At 67.2% G+C, this 17,809-nt stretch overlaps 1 protein-coding gene across 1 annotated transcript; it reads left to right on the top strand.

Annotated features, from left to right (window-relative positions):
* The first annotated feature begins 703 nt into the window (after positions 1 to 703).
* On the top strand, positions 704 to 10,717 carry CKMT1A (creatine kinase, mitochondrial 1A). The gene is made up of 9 exons (XM_062583643.1): positions 704 to 852; positions 6,988 to 7,186; positions 7,416 to 7,511; positions 8,173 to 8,394; positions 8,490 to 8,575; positions 9,333 to 9,456; positions 9,661 to 9,795; positions 10,142 to 10,267; positions 10,499 to 10,717. Exons 1-9 carry the CDS (start codon positions 704 to 706, stop codon positions 10,613 to 10,615), a joined length of 1,254 nt encoding a protein of 417 aa, XP_062439627.1. The 3' UTR covers positions 10,616 to 10,717.
* Positions 10,718 to 17,809: the final 7,092 nt, after the last annotated feature.

Here is a 17,809-nt window from a genome sequence, read left to right on the forward strand (position 1 = left end):
CTGCGGCCCGGGCTGGGCCACCGCCGCCCCCTGCGGCACCGCGGGCGGCCGCCCTGCCCGGCCGGGGCTGCCCCGGCCCCGCCCTGCCGCCTCCCGGCTCCGGGCGCGCGGACTTCGCCCCGCCGCACCCGCGGCGCCGCCGGCGCGGCCCGGCCCTGCCCGCGGGCCCGGGCGGGGGGCGCTGCGCGGGGCAGTGCGGAGCCGCGCAGGATGCGCGGGGCGCTGCGGGGCGCTGCGGGGCGCTGCGAGGCGCGGGCGGGCCGGAGCCGTTCGGGATGCGCTGCGCTCTGCGGGGCGCTGCGCGGTGCGGGGCGCGGTGCGGAGCCGCGCAGGATGCGCTGCGCTCTGCGGGGCGCTGCGCGGTGCGGGGCGCGGTGCGGAGCCGCGCAGGATGCGCTGCGCGGCGCCGTGCGCTGCGGAGCTCCGCGCGCGGCCGCCGCCGCCGGCGCTGTCCAGGGCGCGGTGCTGAAGGCGGCGGCCGCCCCGCGGCCCCCCGGCGCTGGCCCGGCCCGGCCCGGCCCGGCGCGGCCCGGGCGGGGCGGGGCGGGGCGGCAGGTGGCGGTGCCGTCGCGCCCCCCCCGCGCCCGGCGGCTCCCCGCCCCCGCGCCCTCCCCGCCGCCGCCGTTCCCAGTCCCATCACGTCCGCCCGCCCCGCCGCGCCCCGCCGCGCCGCGCCGCGCCGCCGCCGCTCCGCCGCGCCGCGATGGCCAGCACCTTCGCCCGCGCCCTCCCGGGCCGCCGCTCCGCCGGCCTCCTGGCCATGGTGGGCGCCGGCTCGCTCGCCGCCGGCTTCCTGCTCGCCCGGGACTCGGTCAGCGCGGGCGACCGGCAGCGGCGGCGCTACCCGCCCAGGTAACGGGGGATGCGGGCGGCGGCGGCGGCGGCGGTGCCGTGGCCGCGGCTCCGGGACGGGCGCGGGGCCCCGCGGTGGCTCCAGCGGGCGCCGGGCGGGAGCGGCCCTGCGCCCGGCCCTGCGCCCGCACCGGCCGCGGCTCTGGCGGCGACGGGAAGCGACGGAGCCCGAGAGCCCCGGCCGGCGCCGCGCGGGCGCCGAGCCCGGGAGCCGCCGAGCCCGGGGCCGGGCCGGGCGGCGCCGGGGGCGCTGGGCGCGGAGCCGCGGGCCCGGGCTGGGAGCTGCCGGCTCGGCAGGGCTGCCGCGGGGGGCCGCGGGCACGTGCAGCTCCCGGCACGGAGGTCGCACGGAGCCTGCAGCCACTCGGGGCCGTGCCCGCGTGTGCCACCTCCGGCGACATCCCTAGAGACACCCCGGGGCCTGGTCCCGGGCGCAGTCGGCCGACACAGGGCCCCTGTCTTACAGGCTGGGCCAGGCTGGGCCTCACAGGGCTAGTCCAGAAAGGGGAAACCCTGGAAACTTCCCATGGACCTGGCAGGACAGGCAAAATGCTGCAGGCAAGACATTGCACCAGCAAGGCCCGGGGACCACGTGTGGGCAGAGCAGGAAAAAGGGACGGTGAAAGCTGGGGACAAATCCTTGAGAGCAGGGCTTGCATGCTGGGGACATTTCTCTGAGGAGGATGGAGCTGGGAGGTGTTGTTAGCCTGTCAGGGAAGATTCCTAAACATGTCGAGCAAGGAAATACCCCAGGCTTAGCCCAGCTGTTGCAGGAGGTGGGGAGACTTGCCAATATCCTGGTGGGAACAGGATAGTGCAAAAAGGTGCATTTTTTTTTCTTATCTTGGCAAAACACCCAGGAACTCCATCTGCAAGAGCCTATGTCAAGCAGAAACTTCTCTGCAGCCCCCCAGGAGCTGGCTAAAGCTCCTGGCCTGACCCCATCTGGCTGTACCAATCTTCACACACGGTTTTCTTTGGGTCAGGAACTTCTCATGTATTTTGAAGAAAAGGTTTCCTGGCAGTTCCTCACTCACTCCTCTGAGGCACAGATTTTAAAGGGGCTGTCAGAGGGGGCCATGGCCCCATGGAAGCAGAGCAGTTCATCGTGCCATGAGAGGGACGCCGTGTGTCACCCCAGCTTTGCACTGCTCCATTCATGTGCAGGGTTGCTGCTGGAGGTGTGGGTGCCCACGGGTGCAGGGAGGCTGGGGCAGCTCGGCAGTGTGTGCAGTACATTTGCAAGTACTGGAGTGACACCTGCCTTTTCTGGCAAACTCTGAATGAAATGAGCCCTGAGATGTGCAGTGAGGACTCGGAGCATGGCCTGGATGGGGAGTGCTGGGCTGAGCTGGGCAGCCAGGCGCAGGCTTGGCCACGGCTCTGGCTTAGGGGTGTTTGTGGGGATAATGCTGGCTCTGCCTGAAGGAGCTGCTAGCTGTATTTACACAACCTGTGCCTGATCCCTTAAGCCAGATAAGTGCAACCAGCTGCAGAGTGGTGCTAAGGTTCAAGCTCTAGAGCAGAAGGTTTCCTGTCGCTCCCTGTTCAAATTGCTCTTTGTCAAGTGCTGCCCCGGGGAGCTGGGCTGGGCTCCGGAGGGAGCCAGGCGCTGCCCCCTCCCCACCAGCACCCAGCTCCAGCAGTCTCTGGTGGAGGCACTGCCTGGCGCTGGGCACACCACCCGCCTCAGCAATGAGGAAGAGAAGGTCTTTCAGAGCTGAGTGCCCTCATGTTGGGGAGGGGCAGACGCAGGTTCCTTCCGCCTACTCCCAGCACTGCTTAGTTCTGTGCGGCATGGAGGACCAAGTGCAGAGGGCTGGTGCAGAGGGGAGGAGGCATGCCTCAGATGACAGGATGGGTTAGGGACAGGGCCAGGAGGAGGATGTGCACTGCAGCCACTGGCAGGGCCCTCCTGCCTTGAGCCACTGGCACCGACTGCTCGGCCTGGCACTGCTCAGCGGCAGGTCAGGAAGGCAAGGAGCATGTTTTCCTCCCCATCCCACTGCTGGCAGAGACCAAGTGCAGTGAAGGCTGGAGCAGGGAAAGGGATGAGATGCTACTGCTCCAAGCACGTGCGGCTGCTGTGATCCCTGCACCAAACATTGTGTAGTTAGTGAGCAGTGCTGCTCTGCATTGCAGGCTGAGAGCCCTGCTCATGCAGGAAGCTGTGTGCTAAGAGCTTGCTCCATGGCTCAGACACATTGTGCTGGGCTGCAGAAATGAGGAGCTGGAAATGGCGTGAGTTCAAATAGTGATACATGGTGGATATTTTTGTTTATTCACCTCCCAAAGGGACTGTATTTTCAAGCTTCCTGAACACTGCGGGACCACAGACATCAGGTCTTCACTGAGTGAGAATGGTGGGGAAAAAAACGCCAGGACCTGTGAGACTTGCCAGACTGGCGTGAGAAAGGCACCCCGCTCCTGCAGACAAGGATGCCAGGGTCTAGGGAAAGCTGGCCGGTTTCCCTGTTAAACCTGCTTGCAGAAGTGTGCTCCTTGCACATAAAAAATGCCTCCCAGACCCTTGCTTGTGGCTCGGGGGTTGGGGGGAACTGGAAGTGCTGCAGAGCTGTTGCTGCAGCAGGAGCAGTAGACTCGAGAAAAGCGGCAGGTCTGACTGTTAATGCAAAAAAAAAAAAAAAAAGCAGGGGCTGAGGAACAGCCAGGCAGTGTCTGTGGGGAGCAGGGGCTGGAATGGGTCTGGAGGAGGAGGTTTAATCAGGGGTGGAGGATGTGGCTAGGAAATGCTGAGATGAGCTTCCTAGTGGGGTGTATTTGCCTGGAAACAGTCTTTACCACAGTGCTGACATTTGAGAAGAGCCTAGACAGACCCCCCCCCCCATTGGGGATTCATGGCATTCTTCGGGGATTTTCCTCCGCTAGGTTTTAAATTAAGTACTGGGGCATGTTGGCAACAGTCTTGAGGTCCGAGGAGCACTCTGCGGTTGCATGCACAGCAGCAGCACTGCGATCTGCATGGCCATGCTCCGGGGAGGGTGGGCACGTCACTCCCCTTGGCTTCCTGACGCTGTGGCAGAGGATATGTGGGCACAGAGGTGCCCGCTGCCCAGCAGGGTCCCACAGGAGGCACAGCATCATGCTTGAACAGTCCCACTGAGCCTCCCCTCCGAATCGTCCCCAGATAACACCCCCCAACACACACATAAACGAGCCACATTGCTCTGCTGTGTGCTGCTGCCTTGGCGGCACCCAGCTCCTCCCGCTGCCACCAAGCAGGACCATGCTGCTTGTGCACAGCCCCCCACACCTCTCTGGTGCGACGTGTGGAGGGGCTGCCGCTTGCACGAGTGCCAGGACTCCAGCCAGAGAGGGAGTGGCTGGTGGTGCCTTGAAGGACACCTGCAGTGTCAGGAAGGACACCTGCAGGCTGCTGGATGAGCCGTGAAGAGCCCGGGAGAGATGCAGCGGGCTGTGGCTGCAGGAGGAGCTGCTGGGCCTGAGGACAGGCTGACACCCACTGAGCGTTTAGCAGGTGTCCTGGGGTGAAGCACCTCCCAGTGCAAGGATGCAGAGGGTGGTTGCTGCAGGCAGATGCACCCTGAGGCTGTGGGAAGGACTGGGGTATTGTGCTGGCTCTCACCGCAGCAGGTGTGGTAGCAAAGGCCTTGCTGCCACATTGAGATATTTTGGCAGAAATAGCTACTCAGCCCCCGCAGGTGGGGGAGCCTGCGGGAGCACACCCTATAGGCACAAAAGCCTGATACTAAAAATGTCATAATTTTATAACCAGTTTTGAGGACACAGATCAAGGGGTCAAGGCAACCCCAGGAAGGTCAAGTGCAATGTCATCTTCTTGCTCATGGCAGGAGAAAGCTGGATATCAGGACAGCACACCTGAGGAAGAGCGGCCAGGCGACAGAGAGGGCAGTCTCCCATGCAGCCCTGTGCTCGCTTTGCTGGGTGCTTGTGAGCACAGCCCTAAAGCTTTAGCACCTTCCTCTCCCAAGTCACCCTGCTTCTCTGGCACCATCCAGACTCATTTGGGTGTTTTAGAGAGGCTGGAAAGAGATTCCCCAGATTTGCTGGCTGCAATTCAGGGCCCTTCTGGGGTGGGTGGGGGAGAGAACGCGTTCAGCCTAGGAGCTAAATCAGCACTGCAGCACAGAGCCTGTAGGCAGAGGCTTGAATCTCTTGAGGTTTTGGATGCTTTGAACACTTCCCAGTGAAGATGTGGATTGAGCATATCAGTTAATATGCATAAATCTGCAGCATCTTTGTATTTATTGGCGGTAAGCTTGCTTCCCTTAGCAACCTTTTAGGGTCTCTGGATGTCCACTGATTCCACCAGGGTGAAAACCACACCAAGCTGTAGGCCCGGTATGCCAGGCAACACTCACAGTGCTGAAAATGGCAGGGGGACCGGACACATCCTAATGTCCTGCTCTGGTCAGCAAATGTCTGTACCCTGAGGGCACATGGGTCAATAGCCAGTGCACAGCAGGAGCAGTGAAGGAGGCTGGGGCAAGCTCCATCCCATGCATGACAAATCATCCTTTGAACTGGAGCATCCCAAGCCAGCAGAGGGGGAGCAGCCCCTAGCCTGCAAAGCCTGGGATAAGGCCCTGCCTGGAGCAAACGTCTCCCTGCACAGGGTCAGGCCAGAGGCAGCAATGACCTCCCTGCACAGAGCAGGCAGTGTAAGCACTAACTCCCTTTCTTTCTACAAAGCCCGGGAAGCCACAGGCACTGGCCAAGCTGTAGGCGAAAGGCCAACACACATTCTTGGCCTGCAGACGCAGGGGTGGAGGCGACAGTGGCGACAGCACTCTGCATTGCAGCGTGGGGGCTGGGCACCGGCAGCCAAACCCTTCGCCCTGCGCAGACACTTGGCCCAAGAGCAGGGTCTCAGTGACTGGGAGGATGCCCAAAGCCCCGGCCAGCAATGTGGCCAGCTCTTGCTCCCACAGTCCAGACCCAGGCCAGCACCAGCACCTCTTCCCCTGCCTGAAGCCTCCCACAAGCTGCTCTGTGCCACCCTGGAGAGGGGACAGCTGTCCCTAGGACTGGGGTGGGGGGGACGCCTGGGCTGGCGAGAGGCAGCCTCGCACCACGGGATGGGGGAGGCACCACCTCCCTGCAGAAGGGCTTTGGCTGCAGAGAGCTTTGGAGGAGTCCTGCACTGCCAATCCTTGCAAGCACAGAACAAGCACAAAGCCTGGCTAAAGTGGGAATGAGGTCAGGAGACGGCATCCCGCTAAGCTGATTAGAGGCAAGCGTCCCCTAATACAATAAACTGCACCAGAGTGATGTGGTTCCCACCAGCTACAGATCAGGCTCAGCCAATTTGCTGCCCCGCTGCAGCTGGGTTGGGGGGATGTGGGGGCCAGTGGTGTGCTCAGCCCTGCAGCCAGCACCAAGCGCACACAGATGGACGTGCCAGGGGCCTGTGGGTGACACACCCTGGCTGCGCCCACTTACTGCAGTGGAAACAGGCTCCTGCCACTGGGCAGATGGCCAGTGTCTGGAAGAAGGGGCCAGGGAGAGCAGCAGCCCTGCATCTGGAGGGCTTTGGGGGTAGGCCAAGGGAGAAGAAGGGGCGCAAGACCCTCTCCCTGGCCTAGCCACAAAAGCAGCTCAACACACAAGTCCTCTGCGAGCTGCCCATGCACCCACACACAGCCGGCATTGCCACCCACCGCTGGCTCAGCAAGCTCGCCTAGGAGCACAGCTAGTAATGAGCTGCACCCAGCAACCTGTCCAGATTTACCATGGCCCCTTGTCTTTGTGCCAGTGTCAACATTCAGTTTGGGTAGTTCTCTGCCCTCACCGGCATTTGCCGTATTGCCACGGGCGCCAGCTGTATCGCTGTGCACATCAGCTGTGCCACTGTGCACACCAGCCTTGTCACTGTGCATGCCAGTCACATTGCCACACATGCCGGCCGTGTTACTGTGCACGGCAGCCACATCACCATGCAACACAGCCGTGTGGCTGTGCATGTTGTGCCCTCTCCCAGGTGGCCTCTGCAAGGCTGGGTGGGCAGAGTGGCTGTATCTTCCTCCCCGGAGCTGCCCTCACAGCCCTGCGAGTGCCCTGGGGCCTCGGGGCAGCAGCACACACTGGATCCCCTGGCCCCCAGAGCAGGACTCATCAGTCTTCCCTCTGCAGCGCTGAGTACCCTGACCTGCGGAAACACAATAACTGCATGGCCAGCAACCTGACACCCGCCATCTACGCCCGGCTCTGTGACAAGGCCACCCCCAATGGCTGGACCCTGGACCAGTGCATCCAGACTGGCGTGGACAACCCTGGCCACCCTTTCATCAAGACAGTGGGCATGGTAGCAGGTGATGAAGAAACCTACGAGGTGAGCAGCTGCCCAGGCTCTCCAGGGCGTGGAAGCAGCGGGCGCCTGCAGGACATGCGCAGCTGGAGAGGCCCTGGGGCGGCCCCAGAGCAGCCTGCAGGGACGCAGGTCTGTCACAGCAGCTGGCTCTTGAGTGCTGCCCCACAGACGGCCATTGTGGTGCAGAGGTAGGACGGTTCCCACCACCCCTCAGCCACGCACCCGCTCCGCATGGTCTCTGTGATTGCAGGTGTTTGCCGACCTGTTCGACCCGGTGATCCAGGAGCGGCACAATGGCTACAACCCCCGCACCATGAAGCATATCACAGACCTGGATGCCAGCAAGGTGCGTGAGCAGCAGTGGTACCACGTGCCCTGGGCAGGGGTGGAAATGGGGGCAATGGGGGGTAATGGAGGTGATGGGGCAATGGGGGACAGCAGAGATGGTGGGTGTGATGGAGGGGCAGCAAGGATGATGGAGGTGGTGGGGGTGATGGGAGTGATGGAAGGCAATGGGGGCAGCAGGGGAAATGGGGGGCGCTTGGGGGTAATGAGGCATGGCAAGGCGTGATGAGGGTAATAAGGCAATGGGGGGGGCGATGAAGGGCAGTGAGGGTTGATGAGGGTGATGGAGTAATGGGGGTGATAGGGGACAGCAGAGGTGATGGGGGTTATGGGGGCAATGGAGGTGATGGGGAAGCGGGGGGCAATGGGGGTGGTGGAGGTGATGGGGTGGTGGAGGATGATGAGGGCGGCAAGGGGTGATGAGGGTGGCAGGGGATGATGTGGGCAGCAGGGGTTGATGGGGGCGGTGGGGGCGATGAGGAAGGCAGTGGTGATGGGGGTTGATGGAGGCGGTGGGGGGTGATGTGGGCAGCAGGGGGTGATAGGGGCGATGGGGCCGGTGGGGGGTGATGGGGTCGGCAGGGACCTTTCCCTGGGCCCCGCGGGCTTGGCGCCTGCGCCGCTGCGTGAGCCCCATCACAGCCCCCCCGCGCTGGCCCCAGATTAAGTTCGGGCACTTCGATGAGCGCTACGTGCTCTCGTCCCGGGTGCGGACGGGGCGCAGCATCCGCGGGCTGAGCCTGCCTCCGGCCTGCACGCGGGCCGAGAGGCGCGAGGTGGAGAAGGTGGCCGTGGAGGCGCTGAGCGGCCTCGGCGGCGACCTGGCGGGCCGCTACTACCGCCTCGGCGAGATGACTGAGAAGGAACAGCAGCAGCTCATCGACGTGAGTCGGCTGCGGCGGCCGCAGGCGGCTCTCGGCGTGGGGATCAGCGCGGGGATCGGGGCCGGGAGCACGCTCACCCGCCGCCTCGCCCCCAGGACCACTTCCTCTTCGACAAGCCCGTGTCCCCGCTGCTGACGGCAGCAGGAATGGCCCGCGACTGGCCCGATGCCCGAGGCATCTGGTGAGCGCCTGCCCGGGGCGGCCGGCACTGCACGGCAGGGCGCCTGCGTCCCCCACGCATCCCCATGCTCTCTCTACGCGTCTCTGCACTCGCCACGCGCAACCCAGGGCGAGCCGGCACCGGAGCCCCAGGCAGCCGCAGCCGCTCGGCCAGCCGGGCGCTCCGCTCGCAGCCGCCCGCTGCCCGCGCAGCCCCTGCAGCAGCCCGGCGCCCGCAGCCTGCAGCCACCTGGCCGAGGAGGGGGCAGCTTTGGAGCCCCTGGGGCTCCTTCCCGCCCTCTGCGCTCTCCGTCTGCCACCAGACCTTGTCCTTGCACAAGTGAATCTCATGGCTCCTCCCCAGCATCCCTGCAGAGCCCCGCGGCAGCCCGCGTGCCCGCGGCACCTCCTGGCCCTGCCCCCCGTGCAACGCAGCGCCCCGCACGGTCTCCCCGCTCCAGCTGCCCGCAGCCGGCACCTAGGCGCGGGCCCTGCGCGCTGCGCCGCGCCTCCGGCAGCACCCAGCTCCTACGGCGCGGGCGCCCTGCGGACGGACAGGACGGGACGGGATGGGCTGGCAGCGCCGCGGCGCGGCCTCGCCCTTGCAGCCCCGGGCCGGACGCGGCGGCTCTGTCCAGCTGCCGGCAGCGCTGTCGCGGCTGCGGGCGGAAGCGGGTGCAGCGGCCGCGGGCGGGGGCACCGGTGCGGCTGGCTCGCGGGCGGCGGCGAGCACCGGGACCCGCGGCCGCTGCGTGGCCTGAGCGCTGCCGCATCCCTAGGCACAACAACGAGAAGACCTTCCTGATCTGGATCAACGAGGAGGACCACACACGCATCATCTCCATGGAGAAGGGTGGCAACATGAAGCGCGTGTTCGAGCGGTTCTGCCGGGGCCTCAAGGAGGTGAGTGTCTGCCAGCCCGCACTGTGCCAGCCCTGCAGATGGATGGACGGACAGATGGACGGATGGACAGTCAGGGCACTGGCCACGCAGGGTTCTTGCCCGGCTGGTCCCCACATGCTCGCCCGGGCAGGCAGCGCCCACAGGGACATGTGCCCAGGCACCACAGAGCCAGGGTTGAACAGTTGCTTTTGCCTCTTGACCCAGGTGGAGCGGCTGATCCAGGAGCGAGGCTGGGAGTTCATGTGGAATGAGAGGCTGGGATACATCCTGACCTGCCCGTCCAACCTGGGCACGGGGCTGCGGGCAGGGGTCCACATCAAGCTGCCACTGCTGAGCAAGGTAGTGACTGCAGCAACATCTGCAAGGAGCGGGGGCCACCTGGACCACAGCCCAGCAGGGGTGATGGCTGGTGGGGAAGCCATCCCTGGGCCTTGCCCAGGTTCACCAGCAAAGCAGAGCTAATGCCAGCCATGGTCCAGGCTGTGCCTCTGTACACAGCTGGAGGGGGCTGGGACACAGACCTAGTCCTAGGTCTGCTCACAGCAGGGTTCCCTGCACCCCTTCCCTTGCTGGTGGATCCCACCAGCCCCCGGGGGCTGCCCTGGGCAGTGACTGGCTGCGGAGCCCCCATTCCTTTGCTGATGGGCCTGGCCAGTGCTGAGGCCCCTTGTTCTCTGGGCATCAGGACAGCCGCTTCCCCAAGATCCTGGAGAACCTCCGGCTGCAGAAGCGTGGGACAGGCGGAGTGGACACAGCAGCTACTGGCAGCATCTTTGACATCTCCAACCTGGATCGGCTGGGAAAGTCCGAGGTGGGTGCTAGGCAGAGCTGCTCCTGGGCAGGGAGGCTCGAGCACACATGCACACCGGACCCCTGCACCAGAGCAGTCATGGGGCCACGTGCCAGGGCCGACTGCAGGTCTGGGTGCTGTGCTCACAGGTGCACGGGCAGCATGAGGCTTTGGCACAGGGGGGCGGGCAGGTGCCAGAGAGCTGCTGGGGCCCTGGATATCCCTGACTGGACATGTGTGCTCCTGGCACAGGTGGAGCTGGTGCAGCTGGTGATAGACGGTGTGAACTACCTGATCGACTGTGAGCGGCGGCTGGAGAAGGGGCAAGACATCCGCATCCCCTCCCCGGTGCCACAGTTCCGGCACTGAACGAGTGCCGCGGCAGCCCCGCAGGACCTGGCTCCTCTGCATAGCTTACGCGAGCGCCATGCTCAGCATGTTGTTGTCCTGTAGCCCGCAATGCCTCGTGCTAGCCCCCATAAACTTGCGCTGCTGTAGCCAAGGCTCGGTCTGTTCCATATCCCAGCTCCTGAGCACCCTTTCCCCTTCATCTCCCTGCCTGGCCCTCCTCCTGCCCACAGATAGGGCAAACCGCGTCGGTCTAGGCTTCCTGCCCTGCCTCCAGCTGCCCCAGGATCTCTGCTGAGCGGCTGCCACCCTGGGGAACTTGGGGGACGGGCCCCCCCCCCATCTGACCTGGCCAGGGGCACCAGGAGCTGGCAGCAGCTTGCAGCAGGGTGCTGGGAGCTGCTGGACTGGGCTGAGCCAGGCTGGGAGAAGGTGCCACTGGGCTGCGCATTGCTGCAGGCAGGCGGGGAGCAGAGCTAGGTGCCCATCACAGCTTTATTAGCAGGCTGCTTGCAGAAAGCTGCAGGGCAGGCAGAAGAGGAGAGCCAAGGTGAAACCAGAGTGGTGGCTGGCTCCACTCCTGCCTGCAGGAGAGAAAGCCCCATCAGAGAGCAGAGGTGTGTGCCAAATTGGGAAGGGGCTGGCATCGCTGCTGCTGCCAGGAGCCATCCACGGTGCACACACACACACACACACGCCCACGCGCACAGCTCTGAGCAGGGCTGGCACAATCTGCTGCAGCAGAGGGGTGTGAGTCTTGGCTGTGCGGAGGTGGGACAAGACACGGCCCAAGAGAGAGCAGAGCGCAGGCCAGGCAGGCAGCGGGGCTGGGCTCCCCAGCGGCAGTGCTCTGGCTACCATGCGGGGCCAGTCAGCCCTCTCCCGACTCTGGTGCCTGGCTCCTCTGCTGCGGGGAAGGGAAGCCTCTGGCAAGAGTGAGGGTCTGATGCTGCCCCTTGCCAGAACCACACAGTCTGTGCCCCCAGGGAGCCGGGCCTCTAGCAATGGCCCCATGGCACAGGAGGCGAGGAGGTTGCCACAGTGGGGAGGCCAGGCATGCACAGAGGTTTGGGGAGGGTGCTGGGCATGCATGGGGGTGTACGGGGAGGTCGGGCACACGCAGGGCTTGCAGAGGGTGCTGGGCATGCAGGGAGTGCTGCGCATGCATGGGGATGTGCAGGGAGGCTGGGCACGTGGGGGCATGCAGAGGGTGCTGCGGATGCATGGGGGCATGCAGGGGGTGATGGGCAGCTGTGGGGGGTGCTGGGCACAAGTGGGGGCATGCAGGGGGTGCTGGGCATGCAGGGGGGCTTGCAGGGGGTGCTGGGCACGTGCGCTGATGGGGGCAAAGCCCCCTGCTGCTCTCACCTTGGTTATCCTGGGCTGCCTCCCCCTCATACTGGGCACTGGCCAGGGCCTGGCGCTGGGCGCTGCTCAGCCTCCGGCGCTGCTCGGGGGTGACAGCCGAGGCCTGGGCACTGGAGAGGGCGAGCAGCTGGGCTGAGCCAAACACCACCTGCGAGGAGAGCCCAGCTGGCCGGGGCCTGCCGCCTGCCGGGGGAGCCCCCGCGTGCAGGGGGAGCCCATCGCCCCGTGGAGGGGCTCTGGCTGGCCCGGCTGGCCAGGCTCCGCTCCGCTGCGTGCGGTGGGATGGTGCCATGTGCTCCGCTGGACCTGCACACTGGTGCTGGCAGCCATCAGATGAGTGCAGGGGGCACTCACTGCGAACTTGGGGGCCGGGATGGCAGCGATGGCCTGCGGCGTGAGTGCCCATATCTGCTCGGGGACCAGTGCTGAGAGGACAATGTCAGGGAGCCCGGCTGGGGTGCAAAGGGCTGCCATCAGGGGCCTGGCCAGGGCAAGCTGCAGCCGTAGGGTACAGCTGCCCTCCCACCCCACCGGTGCTACCCTCACCCGCCAGCGTCCCGATCTCCGTGAAGATTTCAGGCCCCCAGGCACCGGCCGGGCCGAAGGCTGTGCTGGAGGTCAGTCGAGCGGCCAAGGCCTCCATCTGCTGCTCTGAGCAGCGCAAGCTCAGGGAGCCCAGGAAAGGGGCTGCTTTGCTGCAGGTAGTAGAGAGCATCACACCCCCAAGGCAAGGGCTTGGCCTCACGCGCGGCGTTGTGGCATGGCATCCGTGCCTGGAGCAGCATCCCTGCCCGCACCCTCTGCAGCATCCAGCAGCAGCTGGGAACACCAGCACCAGCTGGGAATGCCGGATGCCCTCTCCTCTCCTCCCAGGTCCGAGCCCCAGCTGCCCCTCAGGGCACACACCTGAGCTCCCCAGCATCCAGGCTCTGCATCTCCGCAGCCCACAGCCCACAGAGCAGGTGCCCCAGCGCGACCAGCTCTGGCAGCAGCAGGTCCCGCGGACGCGCCCCACGCTGGCGCAAGAAGCTGGACACCACGGCCCGCATCTGCAGGAGCGGAGCCCCACCACGGGCAGCGGGCAGTGCGGGCAGGGGCTGCCCATACTGCCAGCTGCGGCGCAGTGCCCGCCTGGGGCCTCACCTGCCCGGTCGACCAGCCGTCCAGGTCCCCCAGGGCGGAGAGGGCCCCCCAGTCGGGGAGCGGCAGCTGCCGCAGCTCCAGCTGGCCGAGCTGCGTGGCCAGGCGGCCCAGGAGTAAGGTTGGGGCTGGCTGTGGCACTCGGGCGCTGCCCAGCAGCTGCATGGTATCGGCAGCACTCGCTGAGCTGCCTGCCGGCCCCACACCTGGGGGTGTGGTGCGGGGCACCAGCATGAGCGCGGCTCCCCGCAGTGCCACACCTGGAGGTGCCTGTGGCCAGCACAGCCCCATGGCCAGCACGGCCTCCATAGGCAGCACAGCCCCCCAAGCCCCACACAGCCCCCCAAGTCCCTCAGAGCCTCCCAAGCCCTGCATAGACCCCACAGCCAGCATAGCTCCCAAGCCCCGCACAGTCCCCCAAGCCCAGCACAGCCCTCAACCTCTATGCAGACCCCATGGCTAGCACAGCTCCTAAGCCTCGCACAGGCCCCCAAGCCCTGCACAGCTCCCAAGCCCCACTCAGCTCCCCAAGCCCCGCACAGCCCCCCCAAGCTCCACACTGCCCCCAAGCCCCGCACAGTGCTCATCTCCCTGGCTGCTGCCCCATTGCCACCCTGTCTCACCCGCCTGGCCTGGCCAAGCACTGCCCGGAGCTGGTCAGGGCGCAGAGATGGGTCCTGGCTGAGCAGCCCCAGGCAGCGCTGGAGCTGCATGGGGTCCATGGCGGCGAGCTGGGCTGCACTCCAGGCCATGGGGAAGGTGGCACGCACGTCGGCACAGCTGGGCACGGGGGCTGCGGAGCAGGCGGGAGCAATGCCTGGCCCCAGCCCTGCTCCCAGCAGCAACCCGCCGTGGGGTGCGGGAGGAGGACATGGACAGTGCCAGGGGCACAGAGCACAGGGACACGGGGCCAGAGCTGGGAGGATGGCAGAGGGGTGTGGGGCACAGGAGACATGGGGCCAGTGCCAAGGGATGGCACTAGCGGCATGGTGCACAGGAGACATGGGGCACGGGGGACAAACGGCCAAAGCCAGGGGGAGCAGCACTGGGGATGTGGGGCACAGGGGACGTGAGGCCAGCCCCGGGGGGATAGCAACAGGCATGTGGGGCATGGGGGACACGGGGCAGCTGGGTGTGGTGTGCACGAGCAGAGCCGGGCGCAGCCCCGGGGAGGCTCAGGGGTCATGAGGGGCAGGAGAGGGGCAGGAGCAGGGCAGTGACAGCGGAGCAGAGCGAGCCTGGCCTCACCTCGGTGGCCTGGGCCGTCGGCTCCCACCAGCGGGGCCACCAGGGCCTGCTGTGGGCCGAGGCCGGGCCCAGCACCGGCAGGGTGGCAGAGGCGGCCCAGCTCACTCCGATCCCAGTCCCGCTGGCTCTGCAGCAGCCGCTCCACGGTGGCTCGGCTCAGCAAGTCCTGGGGCAGCCGCGGGGCGGTGAGTGGAGCAGGACGGGCCCGACGGCGGAGCGGCCCCGGGGCAGCGGGGGGCGGCCCCGCCCGGGCGGGGGCAGCGGAGGGAGCGCGGGGCCGGGCCGGGGCGCTCACCCGGGGCACGGCGCGCACGCTCCGCGCCGGCAGCACGAACACCAGGCGCCCCAGTCGCTGCAGGGCGGGCGGGCGCCAGCGCGAGGGCGGCCTGCGGGGAGCGGCGTGAGGGCAGCGCCGGCGCGGCGCGGCACGGCGCGGCACGGCGCGGCACGGCGCGGCGCGGCACGGCGCGGCACGGCGCGGCCCCGCCGCTTACCCCAGCGCGCGCTCCGCCAGCAGCAGCCGCCCCAGCGCCTCGGCCGCGCCCGCCGCCAGGCAGGTCTCCTGCAGCTCCCGCAGCCGCGGCAGCAGGCTCGCGGGGGCGAGCCGCGCCGCGCTCTCCCGGCCCAGGAAGCCCAGCAGCGGGCCCAGCGCGTCCAGCGCCTCCCCGGCGAGCGGCCGCGGCGGGCGGCGGGCGGCGGCGGGCGCGGCGCCCCGCGGCAGGGCGCGCAGGGCGCGGCGAGCCAGCGCGGCGCGGCGGGCGGGCGGCAGCGCCAGCAGCCGGCGGGGCCGCCGCCTCGCGCGGTCCAGCGCCGGCCGCAGCGCGGCGCCCGGCAGCGTCTCCAGCAGCTTCGCCCTGCGGGACCCGAAACAGCGCTCGGAGGTAGCCGGCCGAGCGGCGCGGCCCCGCGGGGCTCCCGGCCCCGGCCCCGCGAGGGGTTGGGCGCGCTCGGCCGCGCCGCGCCGGGCCGGCGATGGCCCCAGGCGCGGCCCCGCGGCGGCGGTGGGAGCGGGGAGGGCGCGGGCTGCCCGGCACCTACGGTAGCTCCATGAGGAACTCGGGTCCCAGACGCACCAGCTCCTCCTGGGCGAGTGGGGGCCGCCTCAGCACCTCCTCCTGCACGCAGCGCCGCTGCGGACACCGCTGCCGTGAGCCACCGTGCCGTGCCGTGCCGTGCCGCGCCGCGCCGCGCCGCGCCGCGCCGGGGTCAGCGGAGCCCCCTCCTTACCAGGCTGGCAGGCAGGGAGCGGGGATGCGCATAGAGGGTCCCGAGAGCCCCCAGGAAGTCCTCGCGGCCCAGCTCCTGCAGCGCGGCACAGCTCATGCCCACCACCAGTGAGCCCAGGGCGCTGCACAGCCGTGGGGTTGGACCATGACTCCTCGATCACTCAGGACCGCACTACCCACCGCCCTGAGGAGATCTGCTCAGCCCCTGCCCAGGGCACCCGGCCTCTCCTGGCTCCCTGCCCACTGTGGGATGCAGCCCCGGCCCCAGCTGGTGTGTGGCAGCCGGGCTGCCGGCTCTCACCCGGTCGCGCGGTGGCTGCGGTTGGTGCCAGCTCCCACCTCCCTCCAGAGGAGCTGGGCCTGCAGAGGGGCAGTGGTGGGAGGCAGTGGAGGAGGGGGGGGGCGCAGGCCACCCCACACAGCCCCATGCCCAGCCCATTACCTGCTGCGGGGACCAGGGCAGCTGTGGGGTGCCACGCAGGGCCCGGGCACTGGGTCGCAGGAGCTGCAGTGGCACCAGGGGCAGCAGGCAGTCGGGCCAGCCGTCTGGGGGCTGCTCCCCGCTGGAGCCCTGGGGAGGTGTTGGGTGCTGGAGTGAGCGCTGTGAGGCGGCCGGCAGCCCCAGCACTGCTCGGCAGCAGGTACCTGCAGAGCCTGAAGCAGTGCCGCCGTCTGCGCTGCCGAGAGCAGCGGCAGGGCTGGCCCCAGGCACACACAGCCTCGGCGCCGGAGCAGGGCCAGGACGGCCACCAGGGATGTGGGGCCCAGGCCTGGCAGCAGGGGACACAGTCTGTCCATGTCGTCCACTGACACCTGCCGAGAAACATGCCAGCCTGGCTCAGGCAGCTGCGCCGCAGCAGGGCTGTCAGGACAGGCCGGGCTTCTCGCGCCGGGGAGGCCCCAGAGCAGCAGAGGAGCCGGGGGCAGCTGGGAGCAGGGAAGATGAGGGGACAGCAGAGCAGGGCAGAAGCACCCGGACACTCACATTGTCTCTCTGGGCAGCCTGTGTAAGCAGGAAGGATGCCTGGACGGGAGGACGAGGCAGTGGGCTCAGCTGTAGGACCCTGCGGGCTTTGCACCCGGAGCCCGACAGGCAGGAAGACCTGGAGGCTGCTGTGCTGCACGGAGTTCTCGATGGTGCTCCTGGCCCAGGGAGCCTCACAGACCTTACGCAGGGAGCGTGGCCACGCTGGACTCACCTGGGCACGCGTCAACTGTGCTGGTCGGAGCGTGGGCAGGAGGGCATCCAGCTGGGCAGCCGACAGGCGCTCCAGGAAGCCCACCCCCATCTCAAGGAGGATGCCTCTCCATGCTGGCAGCTCCCCAGGGGACACTGTGGCCACATTGGTAGAGCGCAGCAAGTCTGCCAGGGCGAGCATGACCTGCCGGTGCAGAGCAGGAGGGCCATGAGCCTCAGGCTGGCGGGCAGCTTGCCCCACGCCCTGTCCCAGGGCCCAGATGGACCAGCAGGGGAAGAGATGGAGCTGATCCTGGCAACCAGCTCTGACACTCTGCCTGGCCATGAGACACTGCTCTGGGAGCCCCGCTTGTGCCAGCATGTCATGGTCAGGCTCTCCCAGTGAGCGAGGGCATGGGAGACTGCAGATGCGCAGGGTACCTATTCACCTGCAGCCCATGCCTCCCTCCCTGCTTGGCTGCTCACCCGCCCATGCTGCTGCAGGGTCCCTGCAGCCGCACAAGCCAGCAGGCTCTGCTCCACCACACCCCGGGGGTCCTGGAGCAATGACAGCTCCTGCAGCTCCTCAAGGCTCAGGAAGCAGGCAAGGGTTCCAAGCCTGCCAAGAAACAGCCTGTCAGCAAGCAGAGTCCATGTGGCACAAAGCCAGCAAGGGCAGCCCTGCAAGCACCTGCCCTGGTGCTGCTCCTTGGCAAGGCCACAGCCCCTGCAGGGGACTGCTGCCCCTCACCAGGGTGGCAGGGCACGGCTCAGGGCATGGCTCGGGGTGCTGCCAGCACTCTGTCACACTGTCACGCTCACCTCTGTGCTGCCTTGGGGCCAGCCTCATGGCTCCTGTTCACCAGGCTGCGTGCCACGTGGTGGCCCTGTGAGAGCCCCAGCCGCAGCAGCTGCCAGCCATCCCCCAGCCCCGAGATCTGCGCAGGCTCAGAAGGGTTAACACACAGAGGGAGCCTTGGCCAAGGTCTCCAACCAGTCCAGGCTGGGCACATGGGGTGCCCAGACTGAGGGGTGCGGGGCTGGGGAGTGGGGGGG

The sequence above is a fragment of the Rhea pennata genome, chromosome 10, assembly GCF_028389875.1.
Source record: "Rhea pennata isolate bPtePen1 chromosome 10, bPtePen1.pri, whole genome shotgun sequence".
Lineage (NCBI taxonomy): Eukaryota > Metazoa > Chordata > Aves > Rheiformes > Rheidae > Rhea > Rhea pennata.